The sequence below is a fragment of the Arvicola amphibius genome, chromosome 11 (assembly GCF_903992535.2).
Source record: "Arvicola amphibius chromosome 11, mArvAmp1.2, whole genome shotgun sequence".
Taxonomy (NCBI): Eukaryota; Metazoa; Chordata; class Mammalia; order Rodentia; family Cricetidae; genus Arvicola; species Arvicola amphibius.
Window position 1 is genome coordinate 96,687,263 of NC_052057.2, and position 24,380 is coordinate 96,711,642.

General features: G+C 42.4%; 1 protein-coding gene across 4 annotated transcripts in view; it reads left to right on the forward strand.

The window, feature by feature from the left end:
• The window catches only part of Melk (maternal embryonic leucine zipper kinase), a 69,521-nt gene that overhangs the window by 16,096 nt on the left and 29,045 nt on the right, over positions 1-24,380 (forward strand). For all 4 annotated transcript variants that reach the window (XM_038347762.1, XM_038347763.1, XM_038347765.1 and 1 more), the window contains 3 exons: positions 3,521-3,619; positions 17,010-17,078; positions 18,427-18,525. In XM_038347762.1, the coding sequence (XP_038203690.1) occupies positions 3,521-3,619; positions 17,010-17,078; positions 18,427-18,525 (267 nt within the window). The remainder of the gene's footprint in view (positions 1-3,520; positions 3,620-17,009; positions 17,079-18,426; positions 18,526-24,380) is intronic.

Below are 24,380 nucleotides of genomic sequence, written 5' to 3' on the forward strand. Positions count from 1 at the left end.
AGCTGAATCTTGAACGCACTTGAGTCCCTGCCTCTGGGAGACTTGGCAGTGGCAGGGAAAAAAAAATGCTTATTTATTTACTTACTCATTCATCCATTTATTTGTTTAGGAAGCGGCAGAGAAAATAAGTATTTATTTTGGGAGGATAGTTTATTGAATCTGCTGCAAGAGGGCAGCAGCCTGGGCAGTAACTGGAGTCCTGCCTGTAGCTTTATATATGTGTATTTCCTGAAGGCCACTGGAGATTGAATATGCTAACACTACCACCGGCCTAAGTCCCAACCCCTTTAGTTTTTTTTTTTTGTGTGTGTGTGTTTTTTTTTTTTTTTTGGTTTTTTCAAGACAGGGTTTCTCTGCAGCTTTTTTTTAAGAGCCTGTCCTGGAACTAGCTCTTGTAGACCAGGCTGGCCTCGAACTCACAGAGATCCGCCTGCCTCTGCCTCCCGAGTGCTGGGATTAAAGGCGTGCGCCACCACCACCCGGCCGTTTTTGTTGTTTTTTGTTTTTAAATTTTGAGACAAGGTCTTGTATTTTCAGTTGGAAAGCTGAATTGTCCAACCTGAGGTCTTCCTGCCTCAGCTTCCTGAGAACTTTTTCTTTATGGTGTGTGCATGTATATATTCACATGTGTTTATAGCTGTATATGCATTTGTGTGCATAAATCTGAAGTGGATGTCAGGTTGATAGCTTCTACATTACCGAGGCAGGGTCTCTTACTAAACTCTGTAGTTGGCCAATTCCAGCTAGTTTTGGTAGCCAGCGTGACAAGGGAATTCCTTGTCTCTGACTTTCAGGTGCTAGGCTTGGAAGTTACACTACCTGGCTTTTATGTGTCTTTGGGGATCTAAACTCTCATCCTCATGCCTGTCTGGAAGGTAATTATTCATAGAGCCAAACCCATTTGTCTCCTATGCTGGTCTGGAACTCACTATGTAGCTTAGGTTAGCCTTGAATTTGGGTGTTCTCCCTCACCAGTGCTGGAAGTACAGATGTGAGTCATTATGCTACAGACCCTGTAAAGTGTGGTCTTGTCCTAGTGATGCTCTTTATAGCTTTATTCTGTTTACATGTGTGTATGTATGTATATACATATTGTACATGCAGATGAAGGCCAGAGGACAGTTTATAGGAGTTGGTTTTCTCTTTCTCCTTCCACTATAAGGGTCCCAGGGTTTGAATTTATGATGTTAGCTTGACAGCATCTTCTTTACCTGCTGATTCATCTTGCTGGCTGCCTTGAACTCTTGAAATCTGGAAAACTTTTAGGCTTTCTTCCTTTTCCTTATGCCCCACCCCACAACACACACACACAAACACACACACACACACACACACACCACATAACACACAGGATATCACAATGTAGTTCTAGTTGGCTTGAAACTCACTATGTCAATCAAACTGGTCTCACAGAGATCCCCTGCTTCTGCTTCCTGAATGCTATGATTAAAGGTGTGTAACACAATGCCCAGCTTGTTTGTGAAACAGGGTATCATATAACTCAGGCTATGATCTTGCCATGTAGCCAAGGATGACCTTGAACTTCTGATCTTGTCTTTATTCCCAAGTGTTGGGATGACTGTCGTGTGTCACCGGATTCAGTTTATGTGGTGCTGGGAACTAGCTCTTGTAGACCAGGCTGGTCCTGAACTCACAGATCCGCCTGCCTTTGCCTCCAGAGTGCAGGGATTAAAGGTGTGCGCCACCACTGCCTGGCATAGTGCTTCACTTTAAAATAAACAATTGAGGTACTTCCGATGTTTGTCCTGCCTAGGTCATGTTCCGTGGTAGGGTTTCTAAGGCTTTTCACAAATGTCTCATGGGAAGTGTTTCAGAGGTTTTTCTTCACCCAGTTATTTTTATTTTACTTGTCAATGGGTAGGCTTATTTACATTTGCCTTCGCTTATGATTTTAGTTAATTAGTGTGTTCTGTTATCTAATTTGAAATAGGAGATGCCTGATTGAGTTAACTGGAAAGTCTAGTTTCTTTCCAGAACGCTATGGTAGATTTTTATGGAAACATTCCTGTACTTTTTTCCATCTTTTAGTTTCAGACATAATCTGTTTTGATCGCTCCTGGTGTTTGAAAAGGCTGTGTTCACTTTCTGTATTGCCTCAACTTAATAAATGAAATATCTGACACCTCTCAGGCATACATGCTAACTTCTGATCTCCACAGCTTGCAAAACAGATCACTAGTTGACTTGTCAGGCAGACTGTTCACATCAGTATTGTCATGGAGTATTGTCTGCTCTGATTCAGGTCTAGATTACCGGTTATCTAGTGCATGTATACTGCCTAGATACACAATGCTGCCTAGGTTGGTTTTACTTACAGTCCTTATTTCTTACAGGTTTCTAAGGATCGAATGAGGGTGAAAGCCATGACTCCCATTTAGGCACTCTATCACTGGACTACTTCCCCAGCAAGTGAACAGTGGTAGAATTCTCTAAAGGAATAGAACTGACGGAATGGAAAAAACAATATGGACTTCCTAGATTGAGTTATGGATTATAATTCTTGTAATCCGATAATGGCTGTCTCACAGCAGAAAGGCCAAGAATCTAGTAGCTGTCCTGTCCATGGTGCAGGGTGTTTTCGCAGTCTCAGTCTGGCGGGTGCAGGAGTCTGAGAAGAGCTGTGTTGGAATCCTGACGATACCGGGTAGAATAACAGTCACAGCAACAGGATAGACACCTTTGTCAGTGAGAGTGAGGCTGAGCAGCCAAAAGCAAAAGCTTCCTTCTTCCACGCGTTCTGTGTAGACTGCGACTAGCAGATGTGCTCCAGACTTAGGCTGGGTCTCCCCACCTCCAATATCTGATCACACAACTGCACCTTGGTTTTAGTGATTCCAGATGTAGTCAAGTTGACAACCAAGATTAAGAGCCATGACTAATAGTGTGGCATTATTATTGGTCAAAGCCAAGTACTGCTTGAATACATAGTTACTGCTCAGGACTCATGAGGCTCAAGGATGTCTCAGAGCGATGTGAACTTCCTTCTGGAGTTTAGGATTTGTAGTACTGTGATGCCACCCTACATGTTTGAAAAGTCAACCACTGAGTTTTATTAAGATCTCTCTATGTACAAAGGATTTTACAACACAGCTTAATTACATTTGCAGATGGCCAGGAAGTTTTCAGACTGTTTTTAACATCTCTCTACATGTTTACATAATCTTCATATGTAACCTTAAGCCCCTGGTAGCCTTAAAACTGTCTTTGAGATTAGAGACCTGGCTTCGTTTCCTTATCATGGCTCGGTTTCCACTCGGTCAGGTGTTATTTTCTATTCAGTACTAGCAGGTGGCTAGAGGACTACACTGAATTCAAAGCCAGGAAGTCTTCCACTGAGTCAGTGACTTTGGACTTTCTGGGCTTCGTGTTCACTCTGTGTAGAATGAGCAAGTTGGATTGGCCGGTTCTTAGTTCTTTTCCAGGTTTGTGAAGATTCTGTGATTCATTTTGTGTTCTTTCTTTTTGAAATGTATTTTAATGCTATTTTTTTCCCTCTTAGGCAGATGTTTGGAGCATGGGCATCCTCTTGTATGTGCTTATGTGCGGATTTCTACCGTTTGATGATGATAATGTCATGGCTTTGTACAAGAAGATTATGGTGAGTAGTGTGGGTACAGAATTTCAGAATAAAAGCTGTCTGCGCTGCTTATTGTATGCTTCCATGGATAAAAGTACCAAAAGGCAGATATAGTCCAGGCTGTTAGAAGTTAAGACTGTAGTTGTTATTTGGCCATGGTTAAAAGGAATGGAGTTGGAGGCTGCTTTTTCCTTTTTTCCTTCCTTCCTTCCTTCCTTTTTTTTTTTTTTTTTTTTTTTTTTGGTTTTTTTTTTTTGGTTTTTTCGAGACAGGGTTTCTCTGTGGCTTTGGAGCCTGTCCTGGAACTAGCTCTTGTAGACCAGGCTGGTCTCGAACTCACAGAGATCCGCCTGCCTCTGCCTCCCGAGTGCTGGGATTAAAGGCGTGCGCCACCACCGCCCGGCTCCTTCCTTCCTTTCTTTTTTGTAATTTTTCTGAGACAGGCTTTCTTTGGATATCCCTGACTGTTCTGGAACTCATTCTGTAGATCAGGCTGACCTCATCCTCCTGCCTTTGCCCCTCCCGAGTGCTGCGAGCGATTAAAGGTGTGTGCCACCATTGCCCTGAACGGCTGCTTTTTCTTATTCTGGATGCCAATTACTCTTTTGATATTCAGTGTTTGAAAACTTACCAAGGTACGTGTTTAATACATGCATACATACATATATACCTATCCTGCACGTGTTAACTAAAACATTTAACAAAACACAAGCTGAAAGTGTTCCATGTTTAGGCTGCTGCAAAATGAAAGAAATATATAAGATTCTTTTCCTGGTGTTATGTGTGTCTATGTGTATGTGAATACATGTATGTGTTCGTATTTGTACTCATGTATGTGTATGGAGGCAAGATATAGACAGAGGATGAAGCTCAGTAACTCTGCTAGGGTCTTTTCTTGTTGGAGTCAACCACAAGACTGTGTAATAAAGGAAAGGGCAAAGAATGCCGTAGAAGAACGGGGCGTAGGTAAAAGCAGCAGCAGCTGAGAAAGAATTGGGTAGAAGTCCTAGAAGTAAGAATTGGACAGGGGGGGCTGGAGAGATGGCTCAGAGGTTAAGAGCATTGCTTGCTCTTCCAAATGTCCTGAGTTCAATTCCCAGCAACCACATGGTGGCTCACAGCCATCTGTAATGGGGTCTGGTGCTCTCTTTTGGCCTGCAGACACACACAGACAGAATATTGTATATATAATAAACAAACAAACAAATAAATAAATAAAGGAAAACTAAAAAAAAAAAAAAAAAAAAGAATTGGACAGGGTGTTTATAAAAAGTGCTTTTCTGATAGAGTGGCCAGTATGGCAGGTGCATAGTGATGGGAAAAATGTGGGGAGGGATGTTGAGAAGTGTTTGGACCATGGAATCCATCCTTTATGTAAGGAGAGACCCTAAGTCAACAGAATTGAAATTTGGCTTGTGAGTCACTGGAATGTCAAACATAAAGGTTAATCTTTTTTTTTTTTTATCAATAATTTTTCTTCTCTCCTAAGTTGTAAAAGACTCTTTAGAATTGATGCGTACACTAGTAAGAATAATTTTTGGAAGAGATACAGTTGTAGGGATTCGACTCCTTGAAGGCTGAACAGCTCTAATCCTGTGGACTTGCTGATCAGCGGAGAGATAACAATAGCCATTACTACTGCCTTGGCAGCGTTTCTGCATTTTTCCTTCTTGGGAAAGAAGAGCAATGGTCATGAAACTGCTTGTCAGCCTCCTAGAGCTTGCTGGTGTCACCAACACAGTCTTATTTCCACCTACCCCTTCTTAAGCTTTCTCTAAGGCTATCAGTTGTGGCTTTGGCTCCTGCTTGCTGACTGTGGCAGCACTTTCTGTGTTAGCAGTGCGTTCAGAGCAGGGTTGACAGTGCGGCCTTACTCTGTCTAGTGTTGCTTAGGAACTTGGTGCCAAGGGAGCAAACTGATTTTCCAAAGATGAACTGACTGAATCTGCTAACTGGTAGAGTGCATAATCTTACACCCCCGGAATTCTAGGGGAGTCTTGTCTTCCCACTTTCCAGCCCAGCTCTCGCCTCCCAAAAGTTTCAGAAAGACTGTGTAGGGCTGTAGATAATCATAGGAGTCATACTTGTGCCAAGTATCCTGGTCTTCTGCCTTTGATACTTGTTAACTCCTTGGCTTCAGGGTGTGATCTCCTCGTGGTGGGAGGAGCCTTTGGAGATGATATACTTCTAGGAGCAGGTCATGATGCTGGCTGCATGCCAGAGTCACCAAGGGTACTTGAGGAAATGTCTGGGCCAGGTGGCATTTTTAAAATTAAAGAGTACTCTGACTGTGGGCTTTGGCAAATAACTAGTTTCTTCTGTAAAATGGGTGAAATATACCTATAGCGTAGGGCTCTAAGGATTTAGTGAGTGAGCTTATGGAAAGCATTGAATACTGTGCACTAAACATCAGCTGTATTAACAAATTTCTAAATTGGGCTAGTGTTTTGTCTAAGACTTAAAATTGTTCAAAGATTAATGTGTCTTTTTATCTTTTTAGAGTTTGTAATGATGACTTGAGGAGGTGGCGCAGGCCTTTAATCCTAGTACTTGGGAGGCAGATACAGGTGAATGTCTGAGTTCAAGACCAGCCTGGTCTACACAGTGAGTTCCCAGTGTGTTGCCAGAGCTACACAGAGAGACCTTGCCTCAAAAAACCCAAAAGCTTAAAAAAAAAAAGTAATGCTTGACAGTGGTGGCATTTAATCCCAGTTCTTGGGAAGCACAGACAGACGATCTCTGTGGGTTTGAGGCCAGCCTGGTCTATAGAGCGAGTTCCAGGACAGCCAGGGCTGTACAGAGAATCCCTGTCTCAAAACAAGACAGTAACAAACATTTGTAATGATGATGATTTTGTGTGTACGTATGCATGTGTGTGTGTGTGTGTGTGTGTGTGTGTGTGCATGCCTACGTGATGTTTGTATATGGGCCTATAGGTGTGCATTAGTAGGCATGTGGAGGTCAGAGGACATGACTTAATTTTAAAAGATTTATTTTATTAAATTATGTGTATATGTGTATATCTATGCATGTGAGTGTAGGTGCCTATAGAGGCCAGAAGACAGTGTCAGACCCCTGAGAACTAGAGTTACAGGCAGTTGTGAGCCCCTTGACATAGGGGTTGGGAACCAGATCTTTGGAAAAGCAGTAAGTGCTCTTAGCCACCCAGAGAAAGAGCCAGGGTGGGTGATATGGGAGAGATTCAGGTAAGAGATTGGGCAGTGTTGAGAAAGAAAGAGTGGGGAAATGTCTTTTATCCTCTTAAAAAGTACTGGGTGGGGGCTGGAGAGATGGCTCAGTGGTTAAGAGCTCTTCCAAAGGTCCTGAATTCAATTCCCAGCAACCACATGGTGGCTTACGACCATCTGTAATGGGGTCTGGTGCCCTCTTCTGGCCTGCGGGCATACACACAGACAGAATATTGTAAAAAAAAAAAAAAGTACTGGGTGGGGCTGGAGAGATGTCTTTGCAGTTAAGAGCATTAGCTGCTCTTGCAGAGGAATCCAGGTTCAGTTCCCAGCACCTATATGGCAGCTCACAACTGTCTGTAGCTACCAATTCCAGGCATATATAAAAACAGTACTGGATGACCTGTCTAGAGCATATTTCTCTCTGTCTCTGTCTCTCTCTGTCTCTCTCTGTCTCTCTCTCTGTCTCTCTCTCTCTCTGTCTCTCTCTCTCTCTCTGTTTTTTGATAGGGTTTCTCTGTGTAACAGCTTTAGCTGTCCTGGAACTAGCTCTTGGGATCCACCTGCCTCTGCTTCCTGATTGCTGGGTTTAAAGGCGTGTGTCACCACTTCCTGGCAATAGTACCAATCTCTTAATATTCATGCCTTTCTTGCCTACAGCTTCAAATGCTCCATTTCTGGCTAAACTGTACATTTTCTAAATCCCGTTACCCTGCTTTTGCTTCTGTTTCTCGCTATTAAACTGGCAAATACCAGCCAAGAGTGACCATGCTACAGCTTGGATACTGTGCATTCCTTTTAAATTCAGTCTCATCAAAGTCTAGGGATATAGAAAAAACATAGGCAAGTCCTTTGCCAGAACTGTACATGAATGACCAGTAGTACTGCTTCTTGTAGAGTCTCTTCTCTCCGTCTTCAGCCCCAGGAATCTGCCTTTCTTGGTCTGTGTTAATACTGACATTCTTCTTTTCTGAGCTCCTGCAGTCCCTCATTAAACTCTTCTTGCAGACTGAGTTGGTTAGAAGTGGCTCAAGCCAAGTGTTCTACCTGGAAGGACATTGTCCTACATGGTGGGCTTCTGCCAGTTGTGCAGTGTGCTCTAGGCTTTTAGGTTTCAAGAGCTGTCACCCATGCTGCATTGGGCTTTTGCTAATTTAGCTGTGTTTGGGCCATTTCCTTTCCTGAATGATACCTCTAGTCCATATTCCTGTGAGTAACTCCAATAAAACACATTAACTCACAAAAAAACAAAGCAAAACAAAGGCAATGTTACTGGAAAGGGGGGAGAGGACACGGGCCAAAGAATCCCCAGCTAACTCCAAAAGATTTTAATTATATTTGTTTATTATAAGGGGCAAACTCACAGAACAGGAACAAGAAGTCCAGCCTCAGGTGTGTAATGTAGGAACCAGAGAGAGAGGACGAGCCCTGAGCGGGCCAACGGTTTTTCTCTGGGTACTCAAAAGGTCACGCCCTAACCTGGTCCAGCCTCTTAAAGGTTATTGGCTGAAGGAGGTTCCCCATCAAAACAACACTCTCTTTTAACATTTTAAGCTTTGCCTACACCGATTCTGCAAACTTTATTTTATGTGCATTGGTGTTTCGCTATGGGTCTTGTGTCCCCTAGCATGGAGTTACAGATAGTTGTGAGCTGTCATGTGGGTGCTGGGAATTGCCCGGGTCCTCTGGAAGACAGTCAATGCTGTTAACATCTGAGCCATCTCTCCGGTCCCTGTAAACTCTTTTAAACGGTGGCCAAATGCATGACATAGCAATTTATATAGAAGAAATGTATTTTGTTCAGTTTCATGTTTTATCTGTCATGGTCAGGAGAAGATAGTTTAGTAGTTCACAGCTTGGATAGGAAGCAGAGTGGAGTGATCAGAAGGGTCCAGGAGACAGGTACCCCCACTTTCCTAGTTTTGTTTCTGTCGCTGTGATGAAATATCTTGACAAAAGCAGCTTGGGGAAAGGGTGACCTCACAGTTCCAGATTATAGTCTGTTGTTATGGTGACGTCATCGCAGGAGTGTGAGACAGTCACATCACATCTCTGTTAAGAGCAGAGAGAAATGAATGCATATTTGCTCACTTGCTTGCTTATGCCCAACTTGAATTTCCCACAGTTCAAGACTCTGTGGCTAAGGAATGCTGCTGCCCACTGGGCTGGGTTTTTCCCCCATCAGTTGATTTTAATTAAAATCCTCTACAAATGTGTTCACAGGCTCTCATGGAGACAGTGTAGACAGTCCCTCATGGAGAGACTCTTTCTAAGTGATTCTAGGTTATGCCAAGTAGACAGTTGAAGCTAACATCACATTTATCTACTTCCTCTAGTTATGTCCCAACCGCTAATGTTTTCAGAACCTCACCAAGTAGCACTGTCAGGTACAGACCAAGCCTCTAATATACTTTATGGCCAGACTGTAACTCTGGCCATCTTATTAATTCTTTGGACCCATGAATCTTAGTGCTTCTCTCTCTCTCTCTCTCTCTCTCTCTCTCTCTCTCTCTCTCTCTCTCTCTCTCTCTCTCTCTCTCTCTCTCTCTCTCTCTCTCTCACACACACACACACACACACACACACACACACAGTCCTTCTGCCACACTCTGTTCTGAGTGCTGAGATGGCTCTTAGTCTTAGAGGGACTGCTTTCGGGGTTTTCCAATGGCATGTGATGGTAAACCTAGGTTTTCATTATGTTGAGGTAGTGCTTGTCTATTCCTTTTTTGTCAGGTGCTTTTATGGAGTGGCGTTAAATTTTGCCATATGCTTTTCTGTATCAATTTAGATGATAATGTATTTTCCTCCCTTTTGTATAGTTTGTTAATTTGATTTGGTCTGTTGAACAGTCCTCAGACGTTGTAATAGAGACTGTATGGGCCTGGTGTATATAATCCTTTTAATGTGCTGTTGAACTTGTTTTGCGAGGATTGGTACTTTATGGATAGGCTGGTACATTTTTAGTGAGCCATTGTAGAGAGTGGGAGGTAACTGTACCAGCCAGCTGTGAGTCTCTGTAGGTGTACAGAAAAAGGACTGTCTGTTTTGGAACTGTGCTGAAATCTTTGTGCCTACAGCATGTACTTTAGACTTTTTGTTGAAGTTTTGTTTTATATTTTTTAAAAAAAATTTTATCTATCTTTCGTCTATCTATCTATCTATCTATCTATCTATCTATCTATCTATCTATCTATCTATCTTCTAAAAAAATAAAGCAGTCATTTTTCATTTTACATACCAATCCCAGTTCCTACTCCCTCCCCTCCTCCCCTTCCCTCCAGCTATGCCTCCCACCCCTCCCCCAACCACTCCTCAGAGAGGGTAAGGCACATTGCTTTGGGGAAGGTCCAGGGCCCTCCCTACTACATCTAGGCTGAATAAGGTGTCCATCCAAAGAGAATGGACTCCAAAAAAGCCAGTACAAGCAGCAGAGATAAATCCTGGTGCCACTGCCAGTGGCCCCGCAGTCTGCCCCAGCTATAGAACTGTCATCCACATTCAGAAGGACTAGTTTGGACCTATGCTGGTTCCTTCCCTGTCCATCTGTGTTGGAGGAGGGGCCGCTTGTTGGTTCCCAGCTGCTTAGCCCTGAAATAATCACACAGAAACTGTATTATTTAAATTACTGCTTGGCCCATTAGCTCTAGCTTCTTATTGGCTAACTCTTATATTAAATCAACACATTTCTATTAATCTATATCACCACGTGGCTGTGGCTTACTGGGTAAAGTTCTGGTGTCTGTCTTCGGTGGGGCTACGTGACATCTCTCTGACTCCGCCTCCTTTCTCCCAGCATACAGCCTAGCTTTCCCTGCCTAATTTTGCTCTTCCCTGCCATATGCTCAAAGCAGTTCTTTATTCATTAACCAATGAAAGCAACACATAGGCAGAAGGAACTCCCACACCACAGCTGGAGTTGGTGAGCTCCTGTTAGCTCAGGTAGACTGTTTCAGTGGGTGCACCCATTTTGGTCTTGATCTCTTTGCTCATATTCTCACTCCTCCCAGTCTTCAACTGGACTTTGGGAGCTCAGTCCAGTGTTCTGCTGCAGGTCTCTGCCTCTATCTCCATCAGTTGCTGGGTGAAGGTTCTATGGTGATACTTGAGATATTCATCAGTCTGACTACAGTGCAGTTCGGGCCCCCTCTCCTCTATTGCTTAGGGTCTTAGCTGGGGTCATCCTTGTGGATTTCTGGGAATTTCTCTAGTGCCAGGTTTCTTGCTAGCCCCATAATGGCTCCCTCAATCAAAATATCTCTTTCCTTGCTCTCATCTCTGTCCTTCCCATCTTGACTATCCCGTTCCCTAAGTTCTCCCCATTCCCCTTCTATCCTCGTCTTCCCCTTCGGCCCTCTCTACTCCCCTCAACCACCATGTTCCCAGCTTTGTCGGTGATCTTGTCTGTTTCCCCTTTGCAGGTGTATGTTGTTTTTCTTAGGGTTCACTTGTTACTTGGTGAAGTTGTGTTTTCCTGCTGTCACTGCTCCTCCAAGGGCTTGGCGCCTGCTGTCACGTAGGCTGTATGTCTTGTTTAGCTGGCACATGGTTGCTTGCTGCGTGTGTGTCTTACTCCTTTGTCACAAGAATAACACTTGGCGTCTAGGAGCTGTGCTGATTGGCCAGGTTTTGTTAAAGAAGACAGTTTCTGTTATGTTTCCTTCTGTAGTGGAGGAAGCAAAGGTAGAGACTTCAATAACTTCCTCAGGGTCTTATGGCTGCCCGAGCCCAGAGCCCTTCCTCATAACTATGAGTCACGATTTCTCAGCTCTGTAGTTGTTAGTCTACAAAAATCACTGGTACCAAGAAGAGACATGACTTCCACATCAAGCTTACGTTTGCACCTATTGACCAGAATGCGCCCAGGCATCCCTTCGTATCAGGTTTACCATGGTTACAAGTTCACTTTCCTTGTTCCCGTTAGGTGTTGTTATGCGTCAACTTTTTCACTGATGGGATGGCATTGCATGCTGACTAGTTTTGATTTTGTTCATCAGTATTGTTACAGTGTTCCAGTAATCAGTAATTACCTGGGTCCATTCCAACTCTCTGTGGCTCTGAATTCTTTGACTCTTGTTTTATGTTTTTCTTACTGTTATGTTGAAGTTTTGAATGCTGCTGCTTCTGTCATGCAATAATAACTGCCACTGACAGTTGGCATTGTGCCATTAATATTTCTAAAGGGTTTAAAAACTGAATGGGAAATGAAAAAAAAAACCTGAATGGGTAGGACATGTGGTGGCACATGTAATTCTAGCCCTTAGGAGGTGGAAGTCACTCAAGTGGGTCAGGAGTTGAAGGCCATCCTCAGCTACATAGTGAGTTTGAGTCACCCAGGACTACATGAGACCCTGTCTTAAAAAGAAAAAAAAAAAACCAGTAAAACGAAAAAGGGCTGGAGATGTAGTTTACTAGGTAGAGTGCTTGCCTACCATTCATGAGGTCCTGGGTTCTGTCCTTAGCATTTTATTAATTTGGAGTGGTGGCATATGCATGTGATTCAGGGCGTGATAGAGAGGCAGCAGTATCAGGAATTCAAGGTCATTCTTGGATACATAGTGAATTTGAAGCCATCCTGGGCTTCATGAGACCCTGTTCCTCCCCACCCCACAAAAAAATGGAACTCTTTTGGCATTGTTTTTTGGAGGTGCCATCCATCCTCCTCTGCATCATGGCTGTCCTCAGACCTCTTGTGAAGCCCAAGATTGTCAAAAGAAGGACCAAAATGTCCATCTGGCACCATTTGCACTGCAGTGCTGAAGGTAAGCACACATGGTGGAAACCTAGCAGCCCTGGCAACAGGTCCAAGGTCTGCATCTTGATGCTTTTGGTGCTGGTTATTGGAGAGACGAGAAAACAAAGCACATGCTATCTAGTGGTTTCCAGATGTACCTGGTCGGTGGCTTGAGGGAACAGAATCTTAACTGTGTTGAGATTACTCAGTTTTCTCCAGGAACCCCAAATCCATTGCAGGAAGAGCAGTTCAGTGGGCCATCAGAATCAAGTCCTGGTGCCAGGCTGTGTGGCGAAACAGACAAAGGGCTGTGTGCACACTTATTTCTAGTTAATACAAAAGCAAGCTAGCAGGAAAAGTACACTGAGCTGTATAGGCTCACCTGAGTGTTTGCCTATTCAATTGTAGGCTGAATCCTATTTAGACTACCAAGATTTTATAAAAATAAGTGATGGTTCACAGTCTGTGGAAACCAAGTTACATTAGGTCCATGATGTTCTTAATTTACTGACTTGAGTGAGATTTGCTGTATTTTTGCCTTTCTGGCATAGACTACTATGCTGTTTGCTTTCCTTTTCTGTTTTGCAAATTTACATTCACATGGCAGATGTGGCATTAACACTATTATTAATATTGTTTAATCAGTATATTTATTTATTTGAGTACACTAGTAGATCTTGAATAAATCTTTTGGGGGCTGGAACTTACCTTAAAATAATATGAAAGTGTTCTGCTCTAATGGTAAAACCCAAGGTTTTATTTTTGGCAAATTGAGTGCCTTTGCAGCGGCATGAATGATATGAAAATATCTAATTCTTGTTTGGTAGAATTTGGCCTTACTAATTAATATTATTTACTAATATTGTGCATTCTCTCTTTCTTCTACTCTGAATTTCATTTTTTAGTTTTTCATGTATTTGCAAGTTGAAAATTGATTCAAATTAGGATTTTTTATGCATTATTGTGGAATTTAATTTCACACATTATAGATTTTGAAATTTATTGTAATCTTGGCTCAGAACTATTGTTCCGAGTCGCAGTGTAATACAGTCTGCTGGTTGAATCTAATTAAGGTGTTGTATCACTTGCATACAGTATGTATCTGCCTAGAATGTTCTAAAAATTCTCACTTGGGACTCTTATAGCCCCCAGGTCTTTACTGAAAAGCCCAGCAGTATTTGACACACTGTGTAACTTACTTAGGAGGCGGGCTCTGTTTATCTTTTGCATTTGTTGATGACGTTAACCAAAATGCTGAGCTGTCATTTTCAGCATGACTACTTAGGGATTGTGTATCAATCTTAGTAAAGTCATTTCTTCATTTGCTATCACTGTATTTGAAGACAAGCATGACCATACCTCAGTTCTGGTACACACATATTAGTCTATGTAATTTAGAAGTTAGAGTTGATAGCCTGAAGGTAAAATTGCTTATCAGTTGTTACTTTCAACTTTAAAGGAAATGAACAAGCAGTCTCTTTATGAGATTATATTTTTATAATTTTTACAGAGTTGACTATAGTGCTGTCATTGTGTATTGGAGAGACTGCCTGCCTTTCTTAGTACCATGTGCAAAATGAACCATTTTAAGACTGCTAGAATCCCCAGGATTATTCTTTGCCCATAGATCTTTCTCCTCCCACTTGGCTTTCACCTCCTGTTGCTCTGTTCTCGTTTGCAAGGTAATCAGCCTTAAATAAAGAAGCAGGGTTTAGGGGTGCAGCTCTGGCTGGCACAGGGCCTTCTGTGAGGTGCCCTTCTTAGCGGCGTTGTTCCCTGAGGTCTTTTCTTTTCGCTCTTTGGGTGTGTATTTTCCTATTCAAATCACCTCTGTACTTGTAGGCTTCCCATAGCACAGCACAGTGGAAGAAGCACTGCCTGCCTCTCGGTAGTCAGTTAAAACATTTTGCTCTGTAACTGGTTTTCAGCCTTGGCTCTGTTGTTGATACGTGGGATGCAATCATTCTTTTCTGTGGTGGTGGAGTGCTGTAGTACTGCGGTGTGCAGCAGCATTTACGGCCTGACTTAGTAGAGGTTAGGAGTATCCCCCGACCCTGCATGCTCCTGCAAAGCACAGGGCATCTACTAAAAAGTTCCTCATGCTGGCTGTGTAGTACATGTCATTTGGGGTATTCCTACTTTTAGCTAAGTTTTTGGTTGTTTGCTTTTTTTTTTTTTTTTTTTTTGCTTTTGAATGTTAGTTTAAGGGCATAACATTTCTTTTACTTTGGTAGTTATGAGCCTGTTTTGGAGTATCAGAAAAGCAGGGAACCTGGAACCAGACCTCCCCTTAGGAGGCTGCTAGGAGGTGAAACCCTAACTGAAGCTGGAGGAGAACTTGAGGGCGGTGGCTTAGCACAGCTGATTTACTCTCCACAGCTGGAGTGGGCACCAGCCCAGTAGCGAGGGGTGAGGGAGTAAGCAGCAAAGTCTGCAGCTGTTAGCGTGGGGAAAGGCCACCCAGAGCTAGCCCACAGAGTCTGACCAATGAGTGACCTGCAGGGGAGCAAGTTCCGATCAGAAACTGAGGTGGGCTATGACCATTTGATAAGCAGGTAAGCAGATGAAGCTCTTCTTTCTGTGGGACCTTGACAAGATTAAGCTGAAGCTTATGAGAGATAGGCAGATGGTATGTTTGCTAAGAGCAAATCCAGTTCCCAGGGAGACTTGTGAGAAGCCTTTGGTTAGGAGTTCTGAAATACTCAGTTATGGGAGGGGCCAGTGAGAGGTCCAGCCCCATATTACTGGAGAGTTGGCAGCAGCATCTAAATTCCTCCTTCCTTGGGATAAAAACTGGGACAAGATAGCACTGAGCCTTCACATGGGGTTCAGTTGGCTATAGGTAAAGGTTAGTAGGGAGAAATAAATTAGAGGCTTTGTCACCATAGTCCACAAACAGACTGAGTCAGTTTCTGACTCAGGCAAGCATTAAGACCCCCCCTCCCCAGCAAGGTATAAATGAGTGGTCTTTCTGTATCACATTGAAGACCGAAGAGAAAGGGAATGAAAACTTTGGAACTCTTCTTACCTCTTTAACATAATGGAAAACCAGCCAGCCATATAGATTGTTTATTTTTCTTTTCTTTTTTTGAGATAGGGTCTCACTATACAGCCCTTATTGACAAGGGACTCATATACTCCAGGCTGGCCATGAACTCAGAGATCTGCTTGCCTCTACTCCCCAAGTGCTGGGATTAAAGGCCTGAGCCATATAGTTTATGAGTTTGAATGACCTGTAACCTGTCCCCGACTTGTAAGCTGGATTAACTTCTGTTATACCCTTACTAGTGTATTAGTGGATGGTTTTCTCAAGTAATTAACTTGTTATTATAGCACCATTAAGAAATTTGATCTCTGCTACAAGAAATTGTTGTATCATTTCCCCAGAATTGGGAAAAGAGGGTGTTTGTGGCAGGTTCTATTGAAAGGTATCCTGACCTGAATTAAGGTTTAATACTCTCCTGGCTTTGTCTTTGGTTGATGATATTGTAACTATGATGATGTCCCAGTTTGCCAAGTTGTAAGCATTTCTCTCTTTCGTCTCTTGCATTCCTCAGAAGATGTTTGCCTAGGAAATGGGTAAAAGCACTTTCCACACAGACTTGAGCTCAATCCCCAGAACCACTACGAAGGGGGACGAAGGGGACCAGCTCCACAGTTACCTTCTGATCTTCACACATGTGCTGCATTCACACGCACATATTCACACAATGATAATGTTTTAAACAAGAAATTGACAGTTCTGCCCTGTACGCCATGGATGTTAATGACTTGTTTTGTTTTCAGGCTGGGTACCAAACCAGGGCCTTACACTTGCTAGGCAAGCAAACACTCTACCATTGAGTTCACCCCCTATCCACTGTGACCTAATTTTTTTTGGGGGGGGGGGAGATTTCGAAACATAGTTTCTCTGTAGCTTTTGAGCCTGTCCTAGAACTCACTCTGTAGACTGGGCAGGCCTCAAACTCACAGAGATCTGCCTGTCTCTGCCTCCCATGTGCTGGGATTAAAGGTGTTCATTACCACCACCCGGCTCACTGTGACCTATTTTTACATACATGTCCTGCTATCAAGTACGTTTTATTGTTGCTTCTATGTCAGCTGATGATTGCTCTAACGTGATCAACTCCTGTATGCTTTGGCAATATAAAATGAATGTAGTAATCTCTCTGCTGTTCTTGTAATCAGTGTGGATTCCTAAGCCTGGCGTGTGTGTGTGTGTGTCACTGTTAATTGTAATTATATTCTCAGTACTGTAGTCCTTTTCTGACATGTGAATAATTTAGAGATGATGATAGTATTTAATTTACTGGATTTTTTTTTCTGGCCAGAACCGGGAGTTGTTTTTATTAATAGGGTTGACTGAATCTTGTAGTTGGCAAAATATTGAAAGTTACAGAAGCAAAATCTAGCATCTAACTACCGTAGAATATTAGCAAGGCAGGTTGGACCAAAGTTGTGTTTAATGTTTTGTTTCCTTTTTTTGTAGAGAGGGAAATACGATGTTCCTAAGTGGCTCTCTCCCAGTAGCATTCTGCTTCTCCAACAGATGCTGCAGGTAAAGCTTGTTTATTTTTAAATAATAGAAGCCCATTGTAGTTGTTTGATTTAACTTTTAATATATCTGGGGGACTGCTGCATTTATCATTATTAGCTTAAAAAGGATTCCATTCATCATGTATCTTGTAAATATCCTCTCTTAGGACCTCTGCTAATTATGTTGTGAACACAGTTGCTTTAGACTGTGCCTGTCTTTGATGGTGTACTTTCTTAAGCCTTTATTAGTTTATTTAATACTCATTCTGTTTTCTCGAGCTCTTTGCTCTCCTCTCTATTTTCTTATTTCTACTCTGGCATATTAGGCGTATAGAAACTACTGAACAAATGCTTGGATGGATGGATGTGTGCTCTGTTGGCCCTGTGAGCTAATGTGCATTTCAAACTTCAGTGTGTGTCTGAATTGCCAGGTGTGCCTGTTAAAACACATTGTCTGATATAACAGATCTCAGGCAGGGACTAAGCATTCCCATTTCCAAAAGGCTCCTGAATGGTGCTGATGCTGATGGTTTGGGGCCACTTTGCGAATGACTGATGGGCTGGTGGTGAAAGGCAGAGTGTTGAAGTCTGGTATTCACCCTGTTAGCCAGTCAGTGAGTCTAAACTGTGGTCTGTAAAACGGAGGGCTGAGTCTGAGCCTACTTCACTGCTCTGTTGTGTAGTTTGGATACAATGATTTGGAAATACTTGGAAAATAGTGAATTATTTTATTCATTATGTTCCCTGAACATCTTCCAGTTTTTCATCGATTAAGTCATCTCTACCTTTAATTTAAAATGTACCTCAGGCTCACCCACCTTGATTAAGTAGAACCAGACCACCAAATCTCCATAGTGAGATTGAAAAATGCCTCAGCCTTTCTTCTAGTCCCCAAAACTTAATCTTGTTGATTAATTTTTCTCTCCTCACATTTGAACTTCACAAATGGAAACGAAAGGTGTGCTTTTCAGCTTGTTCTCTGTGATTGTGAGCGAATCGGAAGTAGAGATTGCATATTCAGTGTGAATGCCCTGCACTACGCTTGCTTGAATACTAAACTGGTGAATATTTTCCATGAATAGGTTTTCCAGCAAAAAGACTATTACATCATACAATAGATTGACTGAACTTCATGAATAATGTCCATACCAATGAAGTTCGTGTTTGTTAAACATTTATCTTGTAGGCCTGTGTTGGTTGCTATAGTTTTCTTGCCTCAATTGCCTTTTTAAAGAATTCATCCCAAGGCCATTTTAAGGTCTTTGACAGCGTTGTTTGTGATAACGTTTACATCTGTTCTGGTGCATTCTGAGCTCTCAGGAGGAAAGGCGTTGTAGTCTCTGTTTGAAATGTGCTTCAATGGCCACTAGGTGGACCCAAAGAAACGGATTTCTATGAAAAATCTCTTGAACCATCCCTGGATCATGCAAGATTACAACTGTCCTGTCGAGTGGCAAAGCAAGACGCCTGTAAGTATAATGAAACCCAGAAGTTTGTTTTCAGAAGTTTGTGTAACTTCAGGACCTGCAGTGATATCCTCTAAATATGAGAGAAAATATATTACCTGGCTCGCTGCTGGGAGGCTTCCAGCCCAGTCCTGTCTTACCTGTCACTCACTCTGGGCCAGCGAGTGTTTGCTTAGCCTGCACTACACATGAGAATCACCCAGAACCTGGAGTAGTGACACGTGCCTCTAGTTCCAGTAGGTAGGAAATGAGAGTATCCACATCACCAGCAAGCCCTGCTTTTCATCCCAAGATACTTAATTAGTGCTTTTAAAAGCTCCCAGGTGTTTGCCATGTGCAGTCAGGATTGTGAGCAGTGCTCCGGGAGTCTTGAATAGGTTATCTAATAGGTTATCTAAGTCTTAAATAGGATGACCTGTTTATTCATCCCTAGAAACAGGTTCAACCAGCCCTGATTCCCAGGGTAGTAATGAAATCACATCAATTTTCAGACATCTGGGTTTGAGGAATTTTTTGTACCCTTTATATTTATTAACTCATTCAAAAGTAACAGTAAGAGTTGAATGCACTGACGCATGCTTGTCCCAGCACTTGAGAAGTTGAGTCAGAAGGATTGCAAGTTTGAGGACTGCCTGGCCTATATACTGAGACTGTCTCAAAAGAAAAAGCAGTCAGTAAATCCATTGCATATCATGAGTACATATTTTTGTGAAGAAAAAAACATTGAAAAGTAAATTTGATAAAGGAGTGTCATGTTAATGTCTTTATAAGCTTCTGTGAGGTCTGGCATATCAGACACCTGTATAGTCGTCTGTTTCTGCATTTAGAAAATGCAGCCTCACCTAGACAGAGAGGGAACAGGGGGAGTACTTTAATAGCCCTTTCAGATAGTTTCTGATCATTCCTTAAAGTGTGGTTCTTTTTTTAAAGTATTTATTTTAGTTTATGTGTACAGGTGCTTGCGTACCATTACATATGTGTGTGCACCCTGTGACCGAGGAGGGCAGAAAGGAAGATGGGATCTGGAACTGGAGTTGCAGATGGTTGTGAGCCACCATTTGGGTGCTGGGAACTGAACCCTGGTCCTAAGCAGGAGTACCGAGGATCATCCCTCTCTAGCCCTCAGTTTAGTAGGTGGAATATGAAGTCACAGCAGCGAGCACTTTGAACTCTCCCATAAAACCTACTTCATGATCTCTTTTCTCCATGTACCATTTTGTATTGGTCATTTGGAAAATACTTGGGCACTGAATGGTGCAGATTTTCCAATTCTGACACCTTTTCTAACACAGCATTAAAAAGACCTGCATTCCCTAAAGGCACTGCCAATCTCATCGGAGAAGATATTTTCAGTGTCGGAAAGTGTCAAGCTTGTGTGACAGACACAAGTTTTCTTGAAAGATAAAATTGCATTGTTGCCAACAAATGCCATCAATTAATTTACTTTGTTTGACTTTGACAAAGTATTTCCCAAATATCCCAGTCTGAATAACAGTGAAGTGGTATTCCGTGACTGAAATGGCTCGCTGAAGCTTTACCCGACTCACATAGGTGCTTTGCTCCAGACAGCAATGGTTTTGTACTTGACACTTCCATCTTATACTAGAAACACAAATGTTCAGTGTGGAGTTGTAATAGAATTCTTTTCTTTGCTTCATCAAGGACTTAATAGCTTTGGCTTACTTGGGGAATTGAGAGTGCATGACAAAACACCCTGTCCTGGAATAGTTTGATGTCTCCAGGAACGCCAGCTTCCGTCATGGTTTTGTGCCATCAGTTCAAATGTCAGCACTGTGAAATGTCAGAAATAGAAGTATTACAGAGATAGTGCAGCCCAGGAGCTCTCTAGTTCCCAGGAGACTATAGGTCACACTTGAAAACTGATCTTAAATTCCTGCCCTTGAGTTCTCACAGGTACATACAATACACACGCATGTGCTTATACCATATATGCACCCTTTGCATACACACATACAGCTTCATCATATATGTTGTTAGAAAAGGGAGGAGAAACCTTTGCCAATAACTGAGACTTTTCTCCACTTCTGCAGTGGTGCATGACATGCATGTATATGGATTGAAATAGCTTGGGGGATATGTCTCAGACATGTCACATGTAGACAAATGGGGTCTTTGCTTTCTGGAATAATCACATCAGTGAATATAATTACTCTTCCCAGTTGCTAGCCAGTCTTAGAAAAGTGGACTTGGCTTCAAGCCTCTACTCTTCCCACTGTTTGGGCCATACAGGCTGAACTCATTCCCCTCCTAATTATGCTTTGATGGTTAACTCTTACTGTACGTCTTATCCATAGTCTCCCTGGGCAACCATGATGTAGTGGATATCTATTGAGTAAATGCAGCTTAATCTAGAGTTTACCAGTGCTGAGAGCCCGAGAGTGTGAGTGTCTGAGCAATTCAACAGAAGGAACAGGGAATCTGATGTGCCCTTTGTGAGGCAGAGATTGGGGGTGCAAATGCCTGTGTTCAACCATTGGGGGTCATCATTTCTCCATGTGTGGAAGGCATTACATGTCTTTTCAGTCAGGATTCTAATGGGATAGAATTCCATGTAAGAAAAGGTACGCTTGTTTGAATTTGAGACACAGTCTCATTTAGCCCAGGCTGGCCTCAGACTTGCTATGTAGCCAAGGTTGGCTTGGAACAAGGTTGGCTTAAGGTCCTAACTGTGCTTGAGGAGTCTCTGGGTTAAACACCAGAGGTTTTGTGTTTTATTTATTTATTTATTTATTTATTTGCTTACTTACTTACTTACTTATTTACTTATTTATTTATTTAATTTGGGGCATGGTATAAAGTAAACATAATTTTGAGTGTTCCAGGTGTACAGTTTTATTTACATCTTAATATAATTGCTAGTCAACTGTGGTATCACACACCTATAATCTAAGCTCCTTGGGAGGCTGGGCAGGAGGATGACAAATTTGAGGCTGATCTTGGAAACATAGTGAGACTGTGTCTTGGGAAAAAGAAAGGAAAACAATTATCTGCTAATCTGGATGTGGTGGCACATACTTGTAATTCTAGGTCTTGGGAAACCAAAGCAGGAAGACTGATATGAACTTGAGATCAGTCTGGGCTATCTAATGAGTTGTAGGCCAGCCATAGCTGCAGTGTGGGACTCTATTAAAAACAAACAAAACTATGGCTCAGAGGTTAAGAGCACATATTTACTATTATTGCAGAGGACCCAAGTTTGCATCCCAGCATGCCTAGCACGTGGTGGCTCACAGCCTCCTGTAACTACAGCTCCAGGGCATCTGGCACCTGGTCACATACATACACAACAATAAAAACAAATCTTTAAACATTTCCAGTATTTGTTGAGCACTACATTAGCATGCTATTATAAGATTCAGGCTTTATGTTTTACTACAGAATGATATGGGTCGAACTCTTTGGATAGTACTTTAGGGCCAAGTATTATTATTCTATAGGTTTTGCTAACTCGTTCAGGCTTTGTGCTAGCTCTCTGGAGCAGGGGCTATTATTGCCCTGTTTTGTAGACTGAGCAAAGGATATACATGATCTTGAAGTAACTTGTCTGTAGTTGAATGACTAGTATGAATAGAGTAGGAAACCAGAATTTGAATCAAGACAGGAGGGCTGCATCATGGAAAGGACCTGGAAGTCAACTGGATTAGGCTTGGTGTAGTGGCATTTTGTTTGTGTTTTAATAAATAAAGCTTGCCTGAAGATCAGAGTGCAAAGCAGACATATTAGTCAGTTATACAGGCCAGGGAGTGGTGGCACACACCTTTAATTCCAGCACTAGGGAGGTAGAGACACGTGTGATATGGCTGGGCGGAGAGATGATTATAAAAGGGAAGAGACAGGAAGACGTCAGTGGGGTGTCAGAATTCATGGAGACAGGATCTCATTTATTTTAGGTAAGAGCCAGTGGCTGGCTGTTGTAGGAAGGCCACTTGTTTGTTACTGGCTGCTCAGCCCCTAAATAGCCACACAGAAACTGTATTAATTAAATCACTGCTTGGCCCATTACTCTAGCATATTCCTAACAAGCTCTTATATATTAAATTAACCCATTTCTATTATTTTATATTTTACCATGAGGCTCGTAACCTACTGGTAAGGTTCCCTCTGGCGACTTGCATCTGTCTTCTGTGGTGGCTTCATGGCTTCTTTTGACTCCACCTTCTTTTTCCCAGCATTCAGTTTTCCTTGCCTAGCTCTAATCTTTTGCCCTATCACAGGCTAAGACAGTTTCTTTATTAACCAATGATAATCACAGCATACAAAGGGGAATCACACATAAGCTGGCTGCTTTGCTTTTTTGATCTTAAAATTGAACCTCAATATCTGTCTCTGGGTTTTTATTATTCGCGCTACAGCTTGGTGCCTGTATCCTGCCTGTCTGCAACCTTGTGGCAAACATTCCTTGTCTGGTGTCTGCTGGAACAGAATCATAGATAAGAAGCATCATGGCATGTTAGAAAAGTTTGGGCCAGGAACAGAAACTAAGATAGGTAGCATAGTGTGGTAGAAAAGTCTGAACCAGGAATCAAAAGTGCCGGTCTTGGGGGCAGGTAACTGGCTTTTCTTACTCTTCATTTCATCATCCCGAATCTGGGTGTTGTAGTCAGTGTCCTGTCTACCTAGAGTTCCTCACTGCTCTTCCTCCTTACTGAGCTGTGGCGGGGTAAAGTGAGTTGTAAATAGAAGCGGTATAAGGATTATTGTCGCTTTTTGAAGTATTTGCTTTTTTCTTTCAGTGGTGTGTGTTATCAAGAATGAACTATAAAAATAATTCCGATTTACTTGGATATTTAAGGCATAGATGCTGTAATAATTCTACGCATGATCTCCTCATGCCATTTTCATGCACAGCTCTAGTACCCAAGTATTGTATCAAATAGAACTTATATTCAGTTCCATTTTCTGCCCTAGTGAACAGGAAATGTAGCAGGCACGGATAATCCAAAATAATTACCTACTTTTGGACATGCATTTTTTTGTCCTTAACCTGAGTATGCATAGCTGAGAATTCAAAGCATCATCAGAGTACTGCGTCCCTTTGGAAGACTCAGTTTAAACTGAGGGTCTTTCTCAGACTGTTTTCACCCCATCCTTCTTATTCTAGTTCAGGAGGCCAGCAGAAAACAAAGTGCCTCCTTCATGCTTGTCCTGCTTCCCCAGTGCATGAATGCGCAGGGTAGGGAGGTATGGAGAGACGGGCTGGTTGTCTTTTTTTTTTTTTTTTTTTAAGGTTTTGCATGTTTTTTGGCATTTTTTTGTGTGTGTGTATGTGTGAGAGAGAGACAGAGACAGAGAGAGACAGAGACAGAAGCAGAAAGAGACAGAGACTAGGCCAGAGGAGTTGGCTCTTCCTTCTTCTGTGTGGGGCCCTGCAATCAATCCCAGGCCATTGAGCTTGGTGGCAGAGGCCTTTACTTACTATGCCATCATGCCAGGTCTGGCTGAGTTTGTTTTTTCATCTCTCTCTCTCTCTCTCTCTCTCTCTCTCTCTCTCTCTCTCTCTCTCTCTCTCTCTCTCGCTCTCGCTCTCTCTCTCGCTCTCGCTCTCTCTCTTTCGCTCTCGCTCTCTCGCTCTCTCCTTTCTTTTAAAACAAAATAGGGTTTCCCAAAGCTTGCAGATGGCTCAGCAGTTAAGAATACTTACTGCTTTTGTGGAGGACTGGGTTCAGTTCCCAACACCTGTATAGTGACTTACAACCATCTTTAACTCCAGTTCCAAAGGATCTGACTTCTTTGGACTCTAGGATGCAGGTACACATACATACACTCGGGCACACAGATGCGTATAAAGTTGAGTATATAAATATCTAAAATATAAAATGAAAATATGGTTTTCCTAT